Consider the following 21,640-nt stretch of genomic DNA (forward strand, 5'->3'; position numbering starts at 1 on the left):
TCCATATTCTTATCGGTTTTCTTGCCTTTACTCTGACCTGTCCACCAGGGTTACGTGAATGTGGACAAGTACAGTGCACAATGTGGCAAACTTTTTTCTTGTAATTGCCATAAAGCGAACGACGATACGACATTATTCAAAACCAGTGGTCTACTTAACTATAGAGACGGGCCTCCCTTTACAAAATAAAAAAACATTTAAGTGGGTAACATTTTAAAGGTTTCGAATATATCTTTATTCATTTTCAAAATAGAATAAAGAGATCAAAACGTTTAAAATGCTACCTACCTCGGTATGGCCTTTGATCTTTTTACTACAACCTCCAACTATTATCAGCAAATTTCACATACTGAAATCGATAGATTAAAAAACAGTCTCTGCGCATTATAATATGAAATGTCATTGTAGCAAAAACGACTGCCTAATTTGATGATTAAGTGAGTCAATGATTCACCGTGCAGTTTGTGTTTTATCTAGCATATCATATAATTGTACAACTGTTATAAGCTTTGATTTTAGAACCATATAATACACAAAAAATGCCTTGTAAACAATGTAGCCTATAGATAAAACAACATTGACATTCTGCTATTGGACTATAGAGGCTGATTTTACGATTACCAAAAAACATTATGTTTCGTGTGAATGGAAGCGTTTAGTATATTAACGTTTTTAATCGTAGAATCAATCTAGCGTAATCTACACTTGACCTTTCTAAATCTACTTTAAAAGTATATACGCATTTTTTTTCTAATCCACCATTCCAGTGTAAACAGGGCATTTCTTGTTTAACAAGCACTATACCGACACTACAGTTTAACCTTAAGTAAATTTTGTTTTCACTAATATGCGATAGAAAAGCTTAACAAATTTTCAATGCAAAAAAAATCCACCAAAATTTGACTGTTTTACTGACTCCATGTTAAGGTATAATCCTCTAACTAACATGTACCGACTCATTTTTGTGAATGAGCCTTCAACACCGAAGGTTATCTTAGAAATACACGACACGGTATCACTGCGCTAATTTGACAACTCAGCAAACACTCTTAACACGATAACTATAACGGAGCTACACAGAGATGAAATAACAAACGCTATATAGCGTTCATATTTAATATATCGACCTGTCTTTAAGTGCAATTGCTAAGCCATTCCAGCACACTGCAATTAAAGCACTGTACAATAAGCTAGAACATTTAAAGTTTTAAAGTCAAACATGAAAAAACTGCTGTGCTATCAGGCAAAACGTGTAACGCAAATATCGTACTTGTGTAACACGCAATCAGTGCTTCTCAAAAGGACAAGGAATCTATTTTTAATGGGATGGCTGCATTCCAGGCACAACATGCGTTTGTGGTGCTGGCGCAAAGAACACTCTCGCTGCAATATTAATTGTAAATCGGCGGATTACTTCGCTTCAAGTGGAACGCCTTATCTCGTTTGGAATGCTAGGCTTTAGGAAAGCAAGATTGCATAGTGCAGAAAATATGTCGCTTGCTGTGTATTCGATTGGGTGCGATCACGAAAGCGAAATGTTACGACCGCAAAATGCGCAACAAATGCATGTGTTATGGGTTGGACGTTTATGGATTCTTGATTACAAATTTGGTGTCTGGGTGGTTACTGATAGGTATTTTGAGATTTAGGTTAATAACATAACCCGGTGTTGTCTTACGTATATGATTCTCTTCAAGGCCCGAATTTCGGATTTTTATTTTGAGAGGGGCATGACAATTTTTAGAGATGACGTCACAAAGTTACCCCCCTCAACCGATCCACACATGGTCACCTTGCAGTGTTTTATGTAAAAGCTTTCCAAACCGGGGTAGAGTTGCACATAACTGCAACAAATGTGTGCCAAAAGGACAACGAGAAATGTTCTGTTAATCACTGTCCAACTTTAAAGGCGGCAAAATGTTTAATTCAAAGGGTCTTAGACACATATTTTAACACCTGCTGAAAAATTCGACCAGGGGGCGATTCAGTTTTATACACAGACATGGCATATGCGCAGGTACAAGTTTTTCTTAGGAAAGGAGGAATTTCACAAAGTCGAAAGAGGTGCACTCACCGGGCTTCCTTTGTTGCTTCCAGAGTCTTCTGAATCGTGGATGATGGTATCTTCCAAATCTTCAGTTTGCGTTATACTAGTCGCAGGAACGGGAGCTGGTGCCTGTAAAGATCATATAAGAGGAGCCTTGATTAGTGGATATAATCGTCACATGATAGCACAATACGAGCAAAAAAGTTACAAAAAAGCTAATGTTTACCTGGTTTCTAAGTTGTTACGGTTTGTAATTTTATAAAAAAAAATGTGTTGAAAATGAAATAAGTGATATTCGAAACGTTCAAAATGCCACTTCTATATGGGCTTTGATATACTCACTACGCTTCTATAATTCTGTTTAAGCGTTTATCATAATCTTTATCATTTTTTTATTATTATTATTAGACGTATAATAAATGTGAAAAGGCTACTCTTGATATTAACATGGTAGTAAACTAAGAACTTGATGTATTTTTCCTTTTTTCAACAATGTATATTATTTTGGAGCATAATGGTTGGAGGTTGTAGTAAGACGTAATAAAAATATCAAAGCTCATACAGAAGTAGGAAGCATTTTGGACGTTTCGAATAACTCTTTATTCATTTGTTGAAAATGTTCACATGTTGAAAATGAATAAAGAGTTATTCGAAACGTTCAAAACGATACCTACTTCTGTATGTGCGTTGATATTTTTATTACGTATATTATTTTAATAATGAATTTTAAAGCAAAACAGGTCGAGCAAATCGACATCACCTTGATTAAGAGATTTCGATACGTACCAGCATAATCATCAGTTAATATGACTGATACACATCCAAACCTCACTTATAAACGGTGGAACACACCAATTCTTATCATTCTGAATTTCTCACTCGACCTTTTCGGATTTAAAATTCATCAAGAAGCTACAGTACATTACAAATACTTGCATAGTGTACCTATAAGTACATTATTTTGCTACACACAATTCCTAATCCACAAACTGTAAATTCAACCCTCACATCTGTTTCGACACGGTTCGTTTGACCCATGACGTCACTGCGGTCTACGTCATAATCCTCCTCGGTGGTGGAGGAGTCGATCCCGTCCTCCGACTCTTCACTCGTGTCTTCCTCCTCAAATCCGTTCACGTCGGACTCTAGCTCCGTGTCGCTGTCTTCTCTCTCCGACGCGAACCTAACCGTCTTCTTTGGATCCTGAAGGTTTTAAGAGTTAAACTGATTCTATTTTCGGGATACAATATGATCTACAGCAGGGGTAATATTCAATGAAACATGCACACATATGTGTGTTAACAACTGCAATGGCTTTCGGTGTACTACAGCAGGGGTACTCAACCTTTTTAGTATGTTTTACCATTTTAGCAAATACGAATATCAAATTTACCCCTAATATATAAAATGATGCTCATACATGACGTAACAATGAAGTGACTAAGAGATAAAATGTATCAATTAGCGAAGCATAACGTTACCGACACTAGGCGATAAAGAACCAACAGGCTACTAGGCTAGCTTCGAATTAGCAGTTAATCTGAACTAGGAAAGTAGGCCACCAATACCTACAGCCGGCACAAATTTTCTGTCCTGCCAACTGATGTGGACATGTTGATTGATAGCATTTACCCCCTAAAACGAGGAAATTTACCCCAGTTTAATAAAGGCTACAGAGTTAAAAACAATGAAAGATACAAACACATATGTGTTAACATTTAACAACTGTGATCTAATGTGAAGTTGCTTGTACTAACAGAATGTAGCAAGCATTGTCGTTATGGTTGTTTCTCGACTCGCTCCTCTCTGAGTTTGTCTATAGGTTAGTCTGCGATGGCTTTTGGTGTATAGTTGAAAACAAGTCTTTTTTGAATGACTCAATTCCCAGTCAAGTCATATGAAAAAATAACTTAAGTTCAAGTCGAGTCACTTTTAACAAATATCAAGTCAAGTCTCAGTCCAAGTCATCAGTTACACAATTCAATTTCATGTCACAGCATTGGCATTCAAAATTAATATTAAACCTATACATATGTTGCATTCTGACCACATTACGCAAAGCAAACACACGCAAATAAATAACAAGCTTACATTTCTTACATTTTATAATAATTGTCTTAAAAAAACAATTTTACTGATGAGTATTCATTTAAAGCACCTTAACACGTCAAGTCTCTTACCTCGATAACTATATTGGTTTCCTTCGTGTTGGTGAGATCAGAGACTTCTGACTTTTGGTCTTCGGAGAAAACAGTCTAAAATAAAGTGCTTTAGTTTTAATTTAAGTAAACTAAACAGACAAAATGCAATCACAACTGCTCAGATATGGTGTGGTGCCTGTACACTTGTACAGTCGTTTTACGTGTAAAATGGCATTAAAACTGCTGTATACAATTTGAGAGCAACTGTGTTGTTTACATAAAACCAGGGATGCGAAGTCAAGAGTCAGATATATTATATGACACCCCTATGAGTGGATCGCTGAATATACACCTTAATTTAGTTGCGTAAATGAGTGAAATACCAACTGTAAAGTATGAGCCGGACTCCGGAACCGATAAAATTGCATATTTTGCCGAAGTCGGACTCGGGTTGTTTTTTACCCACTCCGCGGCCCTAGTTAAAATGTAAACCACTACACATGAATTTTAAGTATTTTTTTGCAGAATTTAACTACCATATACTGAGGCAATTACACCGCCAATGGTATTTTCCGTAAAGCACATCGCCACAATTTTCTAAAAAGCGAAACTAACACCCCATTTACCTGCTCGTCCGATTTAAACTCCGCCTGTGGCTCGATTGCGTCCAAGATCAGCTGGTCTGAGATGGAATCTTCTCGAAATATTTGGTCGCCGGATTGGAGGCCTTTGTTGGACTGCCTGGGTAGCGGGGTGGGCTGTAAGGTGTTCTTCTCAGAATCGATGAGGCGCGGCCTTCGAAAGATAGAAAACTTGTTGGCGAGTGAAAATGTAGGGCTTGTGGGCAAAAGCATTGTTGTAAACAATTCACTTTGAAATGACTTAAGTCCCAGTCAAGTCATTTCTAATATAACTTAAGTAGAAGTCTTTTTGAATAACTAACAAGCCAAGTCATAATTAGGGCAAATCAACTTCAAGTCAAATTCCTGTCATAAAAATAAAACCTTAACTATTTGAAGGGCATTCTTAGGCGGGCGGTCCCTATTTCCTTTTAGCAGTCAAACCTTGCCTTATACAGCCGCAAAAAATACAGTTCTGTTTACACAATAAGTGTAACATCAACGTGTGTGCTGTTAGGGGGTTGTATAATATTTTACTGAATAAAATTAAACTCAAACAAAGCCCTCTTACGGCCAATCTTCACCGTATTTCTTAAAAAAATTGTGACTTGAAAACTTTTCACAAAAACGCCCAATACCTTCTCTTGGGAGAAACGCGCGTACTGCCATCTAGTGACGAACCGCTGGAAACCGTGTCGGAACCTTCGCCGCTTCGGTGTTTCCCCTGGCCGGCGGGGGCGTCCGACTGGTAGGCGGAGTCTTCCGAGACCCTCTTACCCCCCAACTGGAAAGCCGATACGGCCGAAGCCAGGGGAACCACCGACTGGTAAAGTCCCCTCACGTCTCTTTGCTTGGGTTCGATTGGTTCTTCGTTGACTAGTTTGTCGTCGTTTCGCTCCGAATTCTGTGAATGAAGTTTTCGGTCAAACTTGTTTAGGATGATAACGCTGTGTTAAGTGTTAAGGTTTAAAAAAAGCTTTTTTCGTCAAACATGCGCATTTAGGTGTAAGTGAATTATACAACTTGGAGAAGCACATTATTTAAGAACCCAAATTTCAAAGGCTGAACAGATTGATGCAAAGAAAGAAAAACAGTTTCGGCCCGCGGCATTTTTCCTTAATAGTGATGAAGTACAGTTGGAATGTTGTTGTCAGTGCGAATTAAAACAAATTTTAACGAAATTTTACACTGCAAGACAGTTTATTAGGGCTCTCTCCAGTTTTTATTTTATAGTTATCTATAATTTTTTGTACAACGATAATCAAGTTAACAAAGTTCAGCAAAATAGTTACTATCCAGCCCTCGATGGTAATCCCAACAGTCATCCGACCCGCGATGGCCAGGCCGTTTATGAAAAAATTTTGGTGACCCTTGCTAACATTAGTAAAACAAAAATCACAATTTCCTAAAACACAAAAATCAGAAAATACCTGCTTCGATGATGACGTCACTTCTTTGTCGAGGTCGCGGTTGATCGCGTTCACGATGTCGTCGTCGACCATCTCGGTGACGGAACGCCTCTGTGACGTCATAGGTGGTTCCGGTTCACTGAACTCGCACTGGTCGGAGCTGATGCTGCGAGCCGACACCTCGGAGAAGGATTTGCTGTAAAGCGACAATAGGTTGATAAAGTCGCTTTATGGCTGGGTAGAGTCACAAGTGTTGTAAACAAGTCATTTTAAAAATCCATTTCCAGTCAAGATATTAGTAAAATAATCCAAGTCAAAGTCAACTTATTTTGAAAAACAACGAAGGTCCAAGTAAAGCCATTAGCCAAAAAATGAAAGGTCCATTACGGTCATTTCCGAAATATGCATTACAAGCCTAGTCATTTGCAAGTACTCGTTTAACTTAATATTGTCGCTTTGTGGCTGGGTCAAATTCACAGTGTTGTAAACAAGTCATTTTTGACAAAGTCCAAGTCCCAGTCAAGCCATTTGCCAAATATTTTATGTCAAAGTTAAGTCGTTTTGGAAAAATTTGCAGGTCCAAGTCAAGTCATTTGAAAAATAATTCAGGACTCATCCAGGTCATTTCCAAAATTGAAAGTCCAAGTCGAGTCGTTTGCAAAGTAACTCAAGCCGAAATTCAGTCGTTTATATATACAATAAATTGATTAATCTGAATCAAGACATTTGTAAAATAACTTAAGTTGAAGCCAAGTCGTCTGCCAGGAAACTTAAGTCCCAGTCAAGTAAAATCCAACTCATTCGTTTGCAAGATCCAACAAGCCATTTTGCTCGAAATATTTAAGAAATCAGACTTAAGTGCACTTAAATCAAGTCATACCAAAGATCCCTTCTAAACCTTGAGAGTTCACTTTAAAACAGAAAGACGCAAAACTGAACCAGATATTTTTTTGTGCAAAACGGTATATTGCGGGAACATTGTTTCCGAAGTTACGTTAATTTTGGGTTTTCGAAGAACAATTGTTTGGTTAAAGTGTGGCTTAAAAAATGGAACTTCGTAGAAGTGTACGCATTGTTTTTCATAGAAAATGTACGCATTTTCCGGGTGGAACTTTGCCTTTAAAAGTCCCAAGGTAACGCTTCTTCAACAAACGGAGGGTACATTACAGATAGAATCCAAATGGAACGCCAAGCCCATTAATAGTTCAAGTATCTTGCGCCAAAAACAAGTTTTAGGCTTCGAAGCGTTAATATGAAACATCCGGTCAGGTTTGTGAAGCGTTTAGGTTTAACAAGAGTATTATACATTAATGATTTAGCTTACTTGACACGGACAGGCTGAACCTGTTCCTCCTGAACCTCGTCATCGAAGTCCCTTTGTGACGTGGCGTCTCGTAATTGGTCGTAGGCGGTGGGCGTGTCCGACCGGGGCAGCGAGGAATTCACGGCGGAAGTCTAAAGACATAGTTAAAGGAACTAAATAGGAACGAGTATAAACCTTTCCTTCTAAGAAAATGTAGTAATTGTAACTTTTTTACAATTCAAATCCGGTACAAGTTTTACATTGAAACAGAATAGTTAACATGTTATTGCTGTCAATTGGTGATGGCGACTTGATTGTTTTGCGTACGATCACGTATTTTAAAGGTACGGTTTCCGATTTCTTGTCTAATTGGCCTAGCAACACAATAGTTATAATTACGAAGTAAAACAAAACCCTACACAAGCAATATTGCATTGCTAGACACTTTTAATGGAGACATGAGATCATGCATTCCTTAAGCGTACGAGAGCTATTTTTAATGAGACAGACATTAGAGAAAACTCTTGCAGTATAGAACTATCACGCCAAATTACAATATCTTGCAGTTAACGAGTACCCAAGCTTCTTAGTAGGGTTGTAAATAAATCACTTTAAAATGACTTAAGTCCAAGTCAAATCTTTTTGAATTAATAACAAGTCAAGTCCCAGTCCAAGTCGTCAGTTGCCATGGCCAAGTCGCAGTAAAATATTTTTTTAATTTTTAACATTAAAATTAATAAACTCGTCCGAATATGAGAAGTAACACCACTAGACAAATGCAACATATAAAAAAAAATGTTTTGTGGGCAAAAAAAGATAAAATAAACATTTTTATAAAATAAATCCTTAATGAAAATTCATTTCAACCAAAGTCATTTGTTCCAAACACTTAAGTCAAGTCACGTCATTTTTTTCCCAAACACCTTAGTCAAGTTAAGTCATTTAAAAATAGTGAATTAAGTGCCCTTAAGTCGAGTAATTTACTAAAGTCATCTTGAATAGCGTCAGCCCGATCATAAAAATTCACTGGCCATGCCACCGCTGGTCGCTTATTTTGCACCCATACACCCCAAAACACTCCCTCTTACCCTCAGCATGGAGTTGGCCTTTGGCTGACCCGTGGGCAAAATCCAGTTCTCCTGTCCCACGTCGCCATCTTCACTCGGGTTCGATCCGCTGTCCGAGTGCTCGTTGAAGAAATTGCCCTGATCGACACCAACCGCTGTGAACTTAATCTCGGTGCTGAATTCTTGAGGCTGGTCGTGTTCGCCGTTGTCTGTAAGAAAATTAATAAAAAGATAGATTATTATGGTTAGACTATGGCCGAATGTGTAATGTAGCCTTAAAATTATTGCCTAAGCCAAAATCGGTATTAAGTTAGTTTTTTTTCTTTAAAACACAGCATCCTATTTTGTTTTTTTAATTAAAAGCAGTCGCATCGCAGTCCGACAATGACTGTGATTTTGTCTGGTAATTATCAAAGGTAATTTTTTTTAGAAGCATTTAACGACTTGTACTTTACAGGTCATTTTAAAGCTTCCAAGGTATTAGTCCTATTTTTATTTTGCTTTAATACTCAACCGATGCACTCAGCAAAAAACTTACGGCGATTGCAAGTACAGTATAATAATTTTAACATAAAACAAAGCACCACTCACCGACTATTTCTCCGAGAACAGAGTCCAGTTCCGCTTCAACGATCAGCTGATCTTTCCGCATCACTACCCCCTGTACGACGCTTCGCTGATCATCCGTAGACAGCTGTGAAACGATAAACAAAAGTTGTTTTGGAATTTTGTATAGGAAACACATTTAAAACTAATACAATATAGTCGTCCGTTAATTTCGGGACTATTCCCGTCCGATAATATTGGATCGGACCAGATACTATGTTTTTTTAGTATTTTTTTTAAATCCCCTATTTTGAAAACTGTTGTTGTCCTTGATAATTTCCAACTGATCTAGGCTGATTAGTTTTACTTTAGTTCGATGATTTCTGAGCAAACGTCCCCTAAAAATGTTTAATTTAATAAAATCTAAATCACAGTAAATGCAACATTGTGATGGGGGATAACTAAAAAAACTTTTAACCATCAAAACTTAATTTAACACTTTCCCCGAGAAAAAACAGTTAATAAGTCGCGCGACCAACGATTTCTGAAAAAACGTACCGGTTCCGGATATAATGTTTTCAAAAGAATTTTAATTTTTAGCAGCAAATTTCTAGTTTCTAAGAAAAATGATAACGGCATTTTTTTAGAATTGTATTGGTGACATATGTTTTTCTAAAAATGCTGGTTTTGATTCCAGTCTGGGTTGCAACTTCTTTCTAGGTAATGAACAAGCTTGATGGTGTTAATTATTACATACAATTCTGCTTTCCGAGAACTTAAGGTGTAACAAAATTGCAGTATAACCGAAAATGAGTGGACCACCTATTTGGGCAATCTTCTTTAGGGCAATATAATTGCAACTATAGCCTAATTTTACAATTGAAACAAAGCCTGGCAGCAACAGTAAATTCATACCTGGTTAGTGTTAAGCATGTTCCTTAGGGAGTCTGGACTAAGATTCCTCATTCTCTCAGAAAGCGGAGTCCGGATGCTAGATCGGGAGCGTAACGATCCTACAAAGAAAAATTATTAATATTTAGTTTTTTCAGCATAACAGCACGGGTAGGAGTATAGGAGTAACACACAAGGTGCCGAAGTTAGCAGAAGCAGTTTTAATTTTTTTAGGTCGTTTTTTTTACGTTTAATTTTTAAATGCTTCACAATTTACATCACATTTCGAAAATAACGTGATTTGTGTTTCGATAAGGCTTGCTTTGTTTAGTTTACAAGATTAATTACATAATACAGCTTGCTTGAGGTTGTATAAGTACAATCAAGCCCATTCCCTAATCGCACATCAAGTTTCACACAATACATATATTTTTACCATTAAACAAAAAATAGCTCAGAGAAATATATTTGTTCTCCAACGTTAAACAAATCGCCCCTTCCATGCTAAATCACACACTCGTAAGAGGAGCCATTTTTCGATTAACAATATTATGCCTGGTATAGCAACAGTTTACATATTTATAGAATCCTGTTAAAAGTTAATGATTCTATAGGTCAATTTTTGTTCTAATATTTTGCTGTACTGCCGTAAATGTAGACAAACTAAAAAGTCGTTACCCGATATGGTTGAGTCGAACTCGCTGTCGGACGCTTCGGTCATCGTTTCAGCGTCTCTTTGCGGCGAGCGATTCGTCGGCCAATTACCGCTGGGTGGCGCTTCCTATTTATAAAATTGCAATATTTGCCTCTGAATATCTATGTACATATACCGTTGTTAGCAAGCAAATACATTACCCACGCTTTCTATGTTTGCTTTTATGATAAAGTCGATAAAACACTCTTAAAAAACACGTTAAATTCTGAAAATCGCCCAACCTGTCACTTCTTGATAGGTGCTATTTTTTTATTCTTGTCCGTCTTTCTATTTTGTTGCGTAAGTGTAATAATAAAAAAAAACTGAAGGAAAAAAAATAAATAAATGTCTATGTACACAACGCCAAGTCTTAGCTTTCCTTATTGATGTTTAAGACCACGAAAAAAACAACAGTCAAAAAAGCAAAATACCCAGTATATGGAGTTAAAAAGGCTATCTAAAGGTATATTTATCGCCTCTCATTAGGTGCTTTCTATGTTTTTCTCGCACTTTCGTATGCTTTCCGATGCCTAATTCATTATAATCGCGCAAAAAAATAAAAAAATACCTATATGCACACACAATTTTAGGACGCTTTACGCTTTAAAGACTAACATGCTGTAAATACCGTCGTTTCGGGAAAATGAAAGACAAGCTTAAAATATACAACTTAATAACGAAGCTGATAAAATAAACCAGGTGTTGGTGACCGCACAAACAATGACGTAACAAAACATAACTGATGACGTCTCGTGAAAGATTCCGTAGATTACTTGAAATTGCGTGTAATGGTCAGACATGCGTTAGTAAGGCCATATTTTCATTGTGCTAGTGTTGTAAGAGAACAAAATTCAAACAAGTTATACTTCGCTTTTTGACATGCAACACCGTTGTAAATACATAACATAACACAACGAAGCTTAAAAGTAGTAAAACAGTTTGACATCACTGTCATTTCTGTGAAAGAAACTTTTGAAAATGAGCTGATTTCTAGAAAACGTTTTCCCCCTTTTTTACACTTTTTAACCTAACCAAGCTCGACTTCTTAAAATAATTTGGTTCACGTGGACTAGTGTCGGCATAAAATTTTTTTTTTAGAGATTATGTTATAAATTGCCATAAAACAATTAGACTTGAGAAACCTTGCTCTTTTCGATTCAACAAATGTCTAAATGCATTTTAGGAGAAGCCGTTTTTTTTCAATTAATCTATTTTCTTAAAAATAGGATTGCATATTCTAAATTTACATTATGATTTTATTCAGCTTTTGATGGACTCCAAGGACTCCACGACCCCCAGTTAAGACCCCTGCAATAGCTACTAGTGCCATACACGTAAATGTTCTTCAGTTTGGTTCGTACAAAACAGTTTATAAACACCTTGTTACTATACTAGTTGTTTTGTAAACCTGTTCGCCGCCGATTTTTCTCAAAATCGCCCTCAGAACACTTTGCTTGTGGTCGCGCAAATATCGCCGCATGAGGGCGTTGTCGTCGTCCGAGTCTTCCAAGTCGATTTTTTCGTCGCCGGGAGCCTGATTTCGAGCCATGCAAAAAAATAGGCGAGATTCGTGCAAGGTAGGAAAATGATAACAGCGAGGTGGTGAAACAAAAACAGTGGTGTAGTGAGAAATGGCGTTTTAATGCCCTTTGATAAAAATATTCAAAACTTTTTTTTTTCGAAAAACAAAGATTCCCAAATAGTAAAGCGAAATATTTTGAGAGGTGCTTTTAATGTGCTATCATTACTATTATCTTTGGTCATGATAGCAAGTTTTCAAACACGATAATGTTGCTTTGGTGCATTATATGCACGGTTCTGTAATGTAGCTTGATAAATGAACGGCAAAGCCAAAAAGGTCATGTAAATTGACATCATCTTGATAAAGACGTTTCGATACGCACTTGTATCTGATAATGTCACATTAACTGACACCGTCACATTAACTGAAGATAGCACGAGTGTGCATCGAAATGTCTTCATGTAGATGATGTTAATTTAGTCAAACTTTTTGGCTTTGATATTTATTATCGAGCTACAATAATGTTGCAGTACCCCAAAATCCAGTTTTAAGCTTAGCAAAAGTGGTATGAAAAGATGTCAGGTTTTCAATTAAAGCACTTAAAAAAGTAATACACCACCGCGGCAATCCGATTAGTAAAAGCAATAGTATAAGATATGCAAATGAGTAGGAACAAGATAGTGGCGTGTGCTGTCATGGAAAAAGCGTGCAAATTTAGATTCACAACAATGCAAAAAAATATAAAAATGGATGTATCATAAAATCACTTCGCTGAGAAAAAGTGAAGAATGGCTAACTTTCAGGTTTCAACTTTTTTTTAGAAACGCTCATTTGTATTTTTCCCAATTCGAAAAGAGTCTCATACAATCAGTTCTGTATTCTATAAACGTCACTGCACCACACCCTTTAAACGCTTGAACAACCCTTTCACATACCGTATTTGGATATTATAAATAAAACCCACAAGATTGTTTTTGAGCTAGCTGAGGTAAATTCCATAAAAATATCCTAAAAAGCGCATTTTGAAACTTACCGTGTTAAGAAGTCGGTCGATAATCTCCTCGGCTAATTTCGACGAATCAACGGCGTGCAACTGATCACGTGATTGTGTTTTTTTGACTAAAAAATTAAAAACAATTTTCACTCGAAATATTACTAATGTAAATATTTGACAAATGAGCCATTTAGTATGTATTTTTTTGTTTTTTGTGTTTATTCGATGTACAACGTAGACTTCACACACTTGTAATTAAAGAAATACCAAAATAGTATCCTAATGCGTTTGCTGGCATTGTTCACTGCATTCCCCTACAAAAAAATTGCTATTAATTGTATTGCTGCTGAATTATATGCCTCTTTAAGTCTAGTATAAAGGCACGTATTTACGAGGTGCAATAAGCTGGACGATATATTTTACAATCAGTTAAACGATATTAAAATAGATGATGTCGTTTGTCGTCTGCAGTAAGCGCGCTAATTTAACGTCTTAAACCTTGATGAACTCACGTTCGTCAAACTTTGGCAAGATGGTGGACGCGATGACGTCCTCGATGTCCCTCCTCATCTCTGATTGGCTCGTTGATTCTGTCTCTGCGACGTACGCAATAAAGCTTATTAAACGATCGCATGTTACGAATGGACATATTCTTGATTTAGTATCGAATCGTTAAATAACGGCCCGCTTTAGTTGAATGAAACTACCTGAACCTTCGTGGCACAATACGGTAACATCGCTTGCAAGCCTTTCTTAAATTACAAAACATTATGAAAAGTCGCAAAGTAAAGTTCGTTTACAAATTAATTTGTAGATAATTTAAATAATAGCAAAAACGACAATCGAGCATTCTTAGTTCGGAAAATTCCAACTATTTATCGCATGTTGCATAGCAGTGGTTGGCAAATTTTTATATCGCGGCCAAAAATGCTCTTTCAAGATTACGACAGCAGGGGCGGATCAAGGATTTTTGTTCTGGGGTCATGGACATTTTTAAAATGACGTCATAAAACAATCTTAAAAAACAAATTCGCAAAAGTCAATTAAAAGGATACGTGACGCATGAGGCACTAAAATGACACTGAAATATTGGGTTAAAGTGTATTTTTTTTTGGGGGGGGCATAAGGTGGCCCTATATTGCAACAATCTAACAAAACAAAATTAGACAAACCAATTTTTAAAAAACAGGTTAAAGAAGGACTATCACGAGGCATACGACTCTACGATGATACTGAAATATTCGCAGCCCACTAAAAATGTCTCCAAGGCCCACAGTCTGCCGACCACGGCTCGAAAGCGTTCACTCAAAATTCGACGAAATTGAAAATAAGTATTCTAAGTTCTAACCGTTTTTTCTACTAATTGTTTTGTAAAATAGATAAAAGTATTTACCTGTATTGTTCGGTGTGTCATCCTCCTCCGTCTAAATGCAAAATAAATAAAAAAATAGTCGAAACACAATATACTTATTTTAAATACATTTGCTAGTAAGACATGTTTTCTTAGTTCTCAATTTTTATAAACACATTAAAAAATAATAGGATTACATAGATTAAAAATTCTATAAAGCACTATGACACGCAGGAATATTTGTCCAGTACATTTCTGCGAGTTTTTAGCCTCCTGATTATATTCAGCGTACACTACTGACAGCAAATTCCAGGAAAACCAAATTGAAAGATAAATAAGGAAACAATATTGAAAATCCATAAGTGTACTGCTAATTTGGACATGCATTCCCACAACCGTACTTCAAGTTAAAGTATAAGTGTTTTAAAAGAAGAACACCTAATTCATTTCTCCAATTAAACCAACATGGCTACCAGCTAGGTTTTAAATTAAAATCTACACTCTATAATACTTACAATAGTACCCAGGGTTTCTGATTCAGTTTCTACAACAAGAAAACAACGTTATTTACACTTAACAGAAAAATCTTATCCATGCATTCGTATACAACAACAATGCATGAACAAATAACCTTGTTGTAGTTCCACTCCGTTGATATTTATACGCGGTGGTTTTGGAGGCGGGGCTCCTAAAGAAAACGGGTTAGGTGTAACTGAATGCTTATAGACGTTTTCAGCATGTTGTTAAAAACGATTTAATGTTTGGCGATTCGCCATACCACATACCACACTTACAAATCGCTGGTAAATCGAAACAAGGTGCATTTGAAATAACAAACTAAGTCGTTTGAGTCCCAAATATAAACAAAACGCTTAATCAGACAAAATCATACTAGTTTTAAGGGTGGGTTAACAAATAGGGATGTCCGATAATATCGGATTGGAGCCGATACCCGATACCAATTCGTAGTATCGGTAGTTGTTCGATACTAGGGTGGTATCGGTGCCGGTCCGATCTCTATTTAACACAAAAATTTTATCCATGATTTAGGATACAACGCAGTTCCTACTTTTTAATCTTTTTTATTGTAATTATTTGTTTTTAATGAAAAACCTAATTTCATTTAAAGCATGATTGTTTTTTATTTTTGTTTTGTCTGCGGGATTTTTATGGCATATAAAAGTGATTTAACTGAATAAATTTGCACTAATTATTGATGGACAAATTTACAGCAGCAAAATGCAATTCGATTTTTGTTTTTTATAATAGCTCTAATGCAGGTTTTTTTTTAAGGTTTGGTTTGGGTGACCGCTAAGTAGTTTTAAGAGACCGCAAGTGTTTCATTTAAATACAAAAAAGTCCAAAATTTGGGAAACCGCTGGAGAAATTTGAAAACACCTTATAAAAAAACACTGGGCCTCTAATCCTGTTAAACTCGACAATTCTCAACATACACATTACAATCAACAGCTGTCAGAATAGATCACTTACCTTCTGATCCCTTCTTCCTCTTGTAAAACTCGCGGACGATCTTGGCACCTCCGTGTCTCCTGAACTTGTGCTTTAGCTGCGAGTAAAACCAGTCCAGGCTCTTCCCTTGGATTTCCCTGTTGAAGTAAAGCATTAACCTGTTGATTGGAACAACGCAGAAATACAAAGCACTTTTAGGCCGAAAAAAATCTTGCCTTTTAGTTTTTCTTGTGCGTATAGAAACTTGTGAGTATATAACATTAAAATACAAATGGGAACAAAGTATAACTGAATATTTGCTTTCAGCAAAAAGCTTTGTTGTTATATTTTCTTCAAATAATTCTTGTGTAGAAGAGGTGGTTTTAAACTTTAAGTGACTCTTTTACACAAAGCCCTAAATCGCACAATTTACATTTTACAACGTATTTATACACAAATGTATTTCTGTATTTCACAAATGTATTTGTAACTGGGATAAGCCAATTTTGACGATAATTCCACAAGTTTTACGCAATGTGACCTACGAAAAAACTAACCAAAGGCAGTCCCTATAGTGAACATTGAAAGTTGTAAACCAACCTATATGACTAACAAATGCAATTCCGTCAAAAAAATTCAAATTTACTTTTTTGAGTCGTTTATTTAGGTTGAGTTTCCCTAATAATCCAACACCGCACCCCAATCTCCCTCGACAAGTGAAACCAGAGATGTAAATCAATACACTAGTATGGGGAATTTTCGCTATATATCATCAAAAGCAATCGGAAAACAATAATTGAACAGCTTGTATGGTTCTTACTTGTGTTGCATGCACAAATGGCAGAACAGGGCCTCGGTAGCTTTGTCCAAATTGCCGCAAGCATCCTTGTACTTGCAGAAGTTGGCTTGGCACACTGAGCATTGCACCTGCAAAATATATCACAGTAAAATTTAAAATATTTTACAGTGATATTGGTTAAGACGTCAAAAGAATATTAAAGCCCATACTGAAGTAGGTAGCATTTTAAATGTATTGAACAACTCTTTATTCATTTTCAGTATCTGTTACTTCAGTACATAGGCTTTGATATTCGTATACGTCTTACTACAACCTCCAACCATTATTCCCCAAATATATTAGTTAAAGGAGTCCCAAAGTATTTTTACACTTTAATAAATCCTAATCAAGCCTTCTTATTGCAGAATTCAAAAAAAATCAATAGCTTTAGTTATATTTATCTGAAATTTTTCTAGAAACATTTCGAAGGTTAGACACTGACACTGAGACAACGCTATTAAAACAGTGCAACCGAATTGCCTGACAATAAATACGCATAGAAATTTTCAGTCATGACGTCACATAGAAACATCATAACGGGATGTCCAATTTAAGTAAGTAAGCTTTCGTTTGATATAGTGCACAGCTATCTAGCAGAAATGTTAGTTTAAACTTTAAACAAAAAAGAAGTAAAACAAGTAAAAAGACTTAAAGCTTGGTATTTTTATAAGCAGGGGGGCACGAGAGTCGAGAGCCTTTCAAAGGGGGCCACGAAGCATAAAGGTTGAGAACCACTGGTTTACAGATTTCAACAGATTCACGAAGATGGCCGGATAGCTTGGTAAAAAGGGACATGTCCTGTACGAAGTATCTGCAATAATTCATTACCGCAACGTCGCTTGCTTTCACCAGTGCTGCCATAAGTGTCAAGTCATTCATGGTTATACGATATTTACCTTTGGGTTGAACAACCATATAAACTTGTTCCCGCAGGTCACGCAAAAAGTTTCCGTGTCCTTCACTTTTTCGGTCGCTTCTTGCTGCTTCACTTTGATTTCCTGGTTTAATTTCCTAAAAAAATTGACGTTTTACCTAAGGATAACGATACCCGATATTTTTTTGTAAAAACTATGGTCGTCTGATTGGATACCAAATGCAGTACAACTTTGGTTAACGAACAATATTGATAGAAATATAACATCACGACGTAAGGTTTTTCCAAGTTAATAAGCCAAAACTGGGAATCGTGATTAAAATGTTTGTTCGGAATTTTCTAAAATAGTGCCTTTCGGGGTCGAAAAAAAAACACTAAATTATTTTGCAAACCTCAACTGAAATGCAAAACGTGATTTGGTATATCATATTGGCACCGATACCACTATAGTATCGGCCGAGTACCGATAATACTGTTTGGTATCGGGTATCGGCTGTGATTCGAAATTAGTAGACATACCTATTGCTATTGGTGATTAAAAGTATGTGAAAAAGGGCCCAAAATATATATGTTCCAGAAAAATTGGCATAGTTTCACAAAAGGATGTTTTTCAAGTCACATTGTCCAGTATATTTTATAGACAGTGTAATGAATCTTTACAAACTGTGGACAAATATTCAAGTCCAGACATGATAGATGACAAGAACATTTCGAGAAACTTTCACGATCTGTAAACATTAGGTCAGCCAAACCACAACGACATAGAAAGTTGATTCGTTTTAATGAGAAATAAAGCGTATTTTTGCGGGACAAAATCACGTTTTCTTTCAAAGGAGGTTTAAACCGCATATAGCTTACAGTAACCCCCTTAAATCGCACTCAAACAAACTTCCACCTTCAGAGAGAACGATCCGGCTATTTGCAAACTTGTAAAATCGCATTTATTTCATCTCGCGGATCGCTTGACATTCAAAAGAAGACATTCCTTTGCAAGCACAACTGTAATCCAGTATTTTAACATCATTTTAACCTCACGGCGCATCTGTAGGTAGACCTCCGAAAATCTGGCGGCCAACGATTTGTTTTGTAATGTTTTTAATTAAATCAAATTTCGATGATTAGATCTGGTTTTCTTTTAATCTGAAATACTTGCAAGTTTGTATTTTTTAGGTCTTATAGTTGCATTATCTTTAAATAACATTGGGATAAATGAACTTTGCCGAAGGGGAAAAAGGAAACATTAATGTATTATATGTTCTATATATTTTAAAATGTTCTATCTAATTGCCCGCGGCGCAACTGGCAACGTTCTATGCCCTATGGCACACCCTTTGCCAAGCGCTGCTGTAATGAAACGCATAAAACATTATCATTCGACGAACAAAAATAATTGCTGATGCAATCGATGCGAAAGTGTATTCTGTTAAAAAAATTCGAATACTGCAATTTAGTATAGAGCTTTGAAATTTTAAGTCTTTGATAAGAACAATTGCGTCGTTTTATAAGTGATATTTTTATTTTAACCTCAGTCAAATTAACTGAAGATGGTACAAGCTCGAATCGAAAAGTCTTATTCAAGATGATGTCGGTTTACCGGACCTTTTTGGCCTTTAAATTCATTATTAAGTATTACAACATTTGTAATCAATTGTTGACAGTCAGCATTGTGAATCACCGCGCAGCCACGCAAGACTTTCGAAAAAAGTGAAAGTAGGGGGTTGAAACCCTCTACGTCAGCACAATGGGTTTGATGACGCGTAGCCTCCGTGGAGAGTTTACTTTCTGGGCAGGGCCGCTCGAAATCGTACTCCTAGGAATTCCAGTGACTTACAGCTGGCTGTTTGCCCAAGCTCGGGACGCGAATTCTTTTCGATAGCATCCATATAGGGCCGTGGTCTGGATAATGTCGAGTTACGCCGTTACGCAAATAGACTGAGTGCAATAATCTGGCGTACTGATGGCCTTGCCATTTAAACCCGAAGAAGCATAGCGGTTTGAACGGTGAAGACAAATCATTAAAATAAGAATTGTCTTACAACTTGACCCGCATTTTTGTTTTAAATCAATAAATTTAGGTACACTATTGTAGCGTATTTTTCAGCATTATTAACGCTACATTGTAAAATGGAAATCACAAAAAATATAGCCCATGCACTGATCTGTAATCTAGTTTGAAAATGAATGCTCGCCAAACGATTGGAAACTCGGCTGATAATTAAAGAATTTTGTTCAACCTGTTGTTAAGTTGGTTTAAAAATATTTCAGTCACATTAACTGATGATGATGCAAGTGCGTATCTAAACGTCTTTTTTAAGATGATGTAGGTTTACTCGACCTATATTTGATTTTGACATTTTCAAGTCAGTAAAAAAAAAATATTTTTTATACGAACAAATTCAAACGTCTGACGTTGGTTTATCGTTTTTTAACTATTTCGAAGATTTTCGCATTAAATCTTTCAGGCTTTTTTAGTTTGGCTTAAATTAACTGTATTGCGTCGCATGTCGATAGTCCATTTAGTTTATTAGCAGCTGGCATTTCATCGTTGTCCCTAAAAACGCGCAAGTTGAGTACATTAGATTAACTGAAAAACGGATCCTGCATCATTTTTTTTAAGTATTCATAGAAATTCAAACATGAAACGAACACGCTGTACAACCTTACATATGTTGTTTCTTATTTAAGATCGCTTCACTTTGACAAAAGCGTAATAAAATTTCACACATGTTTGCTCAGGTTTGAGTCAAGTCCATTAACGGGATTTTAAAAGCTTTTAACTTTGGAAAATTTGTTTAAAAAAGCACGGAAAGAAGGCCTCTTGTTGCCCATTAACTTTTTATATAGGTCGTAGAAAATCCGGGATATCAAACAGCGTGGAAAACTGCTGCGTTTCGAAGTTTAAAATACCAAGTTATAGTTGACACAAACGCATTGCCGTGGACCCAATAAGAATAAAGCGTGCTAAAATGACTTAAGCAAACCATCAGACTAGTCTACGTGTATGAAAGCCACTCCTTTTCTTTTGAGTAACAAACAGCAAACCAATATCTTATATAAACATTGAAAATATAGACAAAAATGCAATGCAAAATACCTAAAATTTATAATTTAGCCCAATGATTACGACATAAGTCGATAACTCGGCTTGCACTTAAAGCAAATTACATGATTTGTCTCTTACGGGCAAAATTACCTGGCCTGCCTTAAGTCTTGGGCAAAATAATTGTATAAATACCTACTTTAAAGGTCATAAATTTATTCCAAATTGGCAGAAAAAGCTACATAAAAAATATTACGAGGTCGTTTTTCTTAAGCACGATACAGTTCACCAAAAAAATTAAAAAAACAGGTGAATTCACGGACATCGATGTCACTATCACAGGCAGTAAAGTATAAAGGCCCTTACCCGATTCGTTCGTTTTCTTTTTTGCGGAGGTTAAAGTCTCTCTGAATTACTTCGAGGATAGTTTTCTGCTCCTCTTCAGATAAGGAACCAATGTCAACGTTCCGGCCCATTTCGCAGTTACGTTGACCATACAAGAACAAGCAGCACCAAGAGAGGCTACTGATCAACTGTTTTCGGGTATTTTGCTTCTACAGTTTACTTTTGCTTGGTTGAGATTGAGATCCGTGGCTGAGTATCCATTGTCACGAGACCAGATTTGCAATCAGATTAAATTTGGTCGACTGCTGTTCGCCCTGCCTAAACGGCTTTGCTCTTATTGGAAAACAACAAGTTGGCGTTAGCAATAGGCTAGTTTATCATGCGATTTGTCAATGATTAGTATTTAGCATTGTGAAGGGGTCACTTTTTATATGGCGACATCAATTTTTTTATTAATTTAAAACGACGTATACTCAGTTTATTTTAATCTAATATTTGGCCAATTGGTA

The 21,640-nt window shown here is 36.4% G+C and overlaps 1 protein-coding gene across 1 annotated transcript in view; it reads right to left on the minus strand.

The window, feature by feature from the left end:
• The window catches only part of LOC146131977 (uncharacterized), a 36,035-nt gene extending 14,576 nt beyond the window's left edge, over nucleotides 1-21,459 (minus strand). The window contains exons 1-21 of the mRNA XM_083396973.1: nucleotides 21,153-21,459; nucleotides 17,769-17,883; nucleotides 16,855-16,961; nucleotides 16,077-16,192; nucleotides 15,217-15,273; nucleotides 15,101-15,129; nucleotides 14,628-14,658; nucleotides 13,747-13,830; nucleotides 13,274-13,359; nucleotides 12,127-12,252; nucleotides 10,703-10,805; nucleotides 10,049-10,146; nucleotides 9,179-9,281; nucleotides 8,609-8,796; nucleotides 7,542-7,672; nucleotides 6,239-6,413; nucleotides 5,447-5,712; nucleotides 4,815-4,983; nucleotides 4,228-4,302; nucleotides 3,056-3,250; nucleotides 2,075-2,176 (exon numbers count right to left, since the gene is read on the minus strand). Coding sequence (XP_083253099.1) covers nucleotides 2,075-2,176; nucleotides 3,056-3,250; nucleotides 4,228-4,302; nucleotides 4,815-4,983; nucleotides 5,447-5,712; nucleotides 6,239-6,413; nucleotides 7,542-7,672; nucleotides 8,609-8,796; nucleotides 9,179-9,281; nucleotides 10,049-10,146; nucleotides 10,703-10,805; nucleotides 12,127-12,252; nucleotides 13,274-13,359; nucleotides 13,747-13,830; nucleotides 14,628-14,658; nucleotides 15,101-15,129; nucleotides 15,217-15,273; nucleotides 16,077-16,192; nucleotides 16,855-16,961; nucleotides 17,769-17,883; nucleotides 21,153-21,262 — 2,466 coding nt within the window. The 5' untranslated portion in view covers nucleotides 21,263-21,459. The remainder of the gene's footprint in view (nucleotides 1-2,074; nucleotides 2,177-3,055; nucleotides 3,251-4,227; nucleotides 4,303-4,814; nucleotides 4,984-5,446; nucleotides 5,713-6,238; nucleotides 6,414-7,541; nucleotides 7,673-8,608; nucleotides 8,797-9,178; nucleotides 9,282-10,048; nucleotides 10,147-10,702; nucleotides 10,806-12,126; nucleotides 12,253-13,273; nucleotides 13,360-13,746; nucleotides 13,831-14,627; nucleotides 14,659-15,100; nucleotides 15,130-15,216; nucleotides 15,274-16,076; nucleotides 16,193-16,854; nucleotides 16,962-17,768; nucleotides 17,884-21,152) is intronic.
• Between the last annotated feature and the right edge of the window lie 181 nt (nucleotides 21,460-21,640).

The sequence above is a fragment of the Ascidiella aspersa genome, chromosome 9 (genome assembly GCF_963924565.1).
Source record: "Ascidiella aspersa chromosome 9, kaAscAspe10.2, whole genome shotgun sequence".
Lineage (NCBI taxonomy): Eukaryota > Metazoa > Chordata > Ascidiacea > Phlebobranchia > Ascidiidae > Ascidiella > Ascidiella aspersa.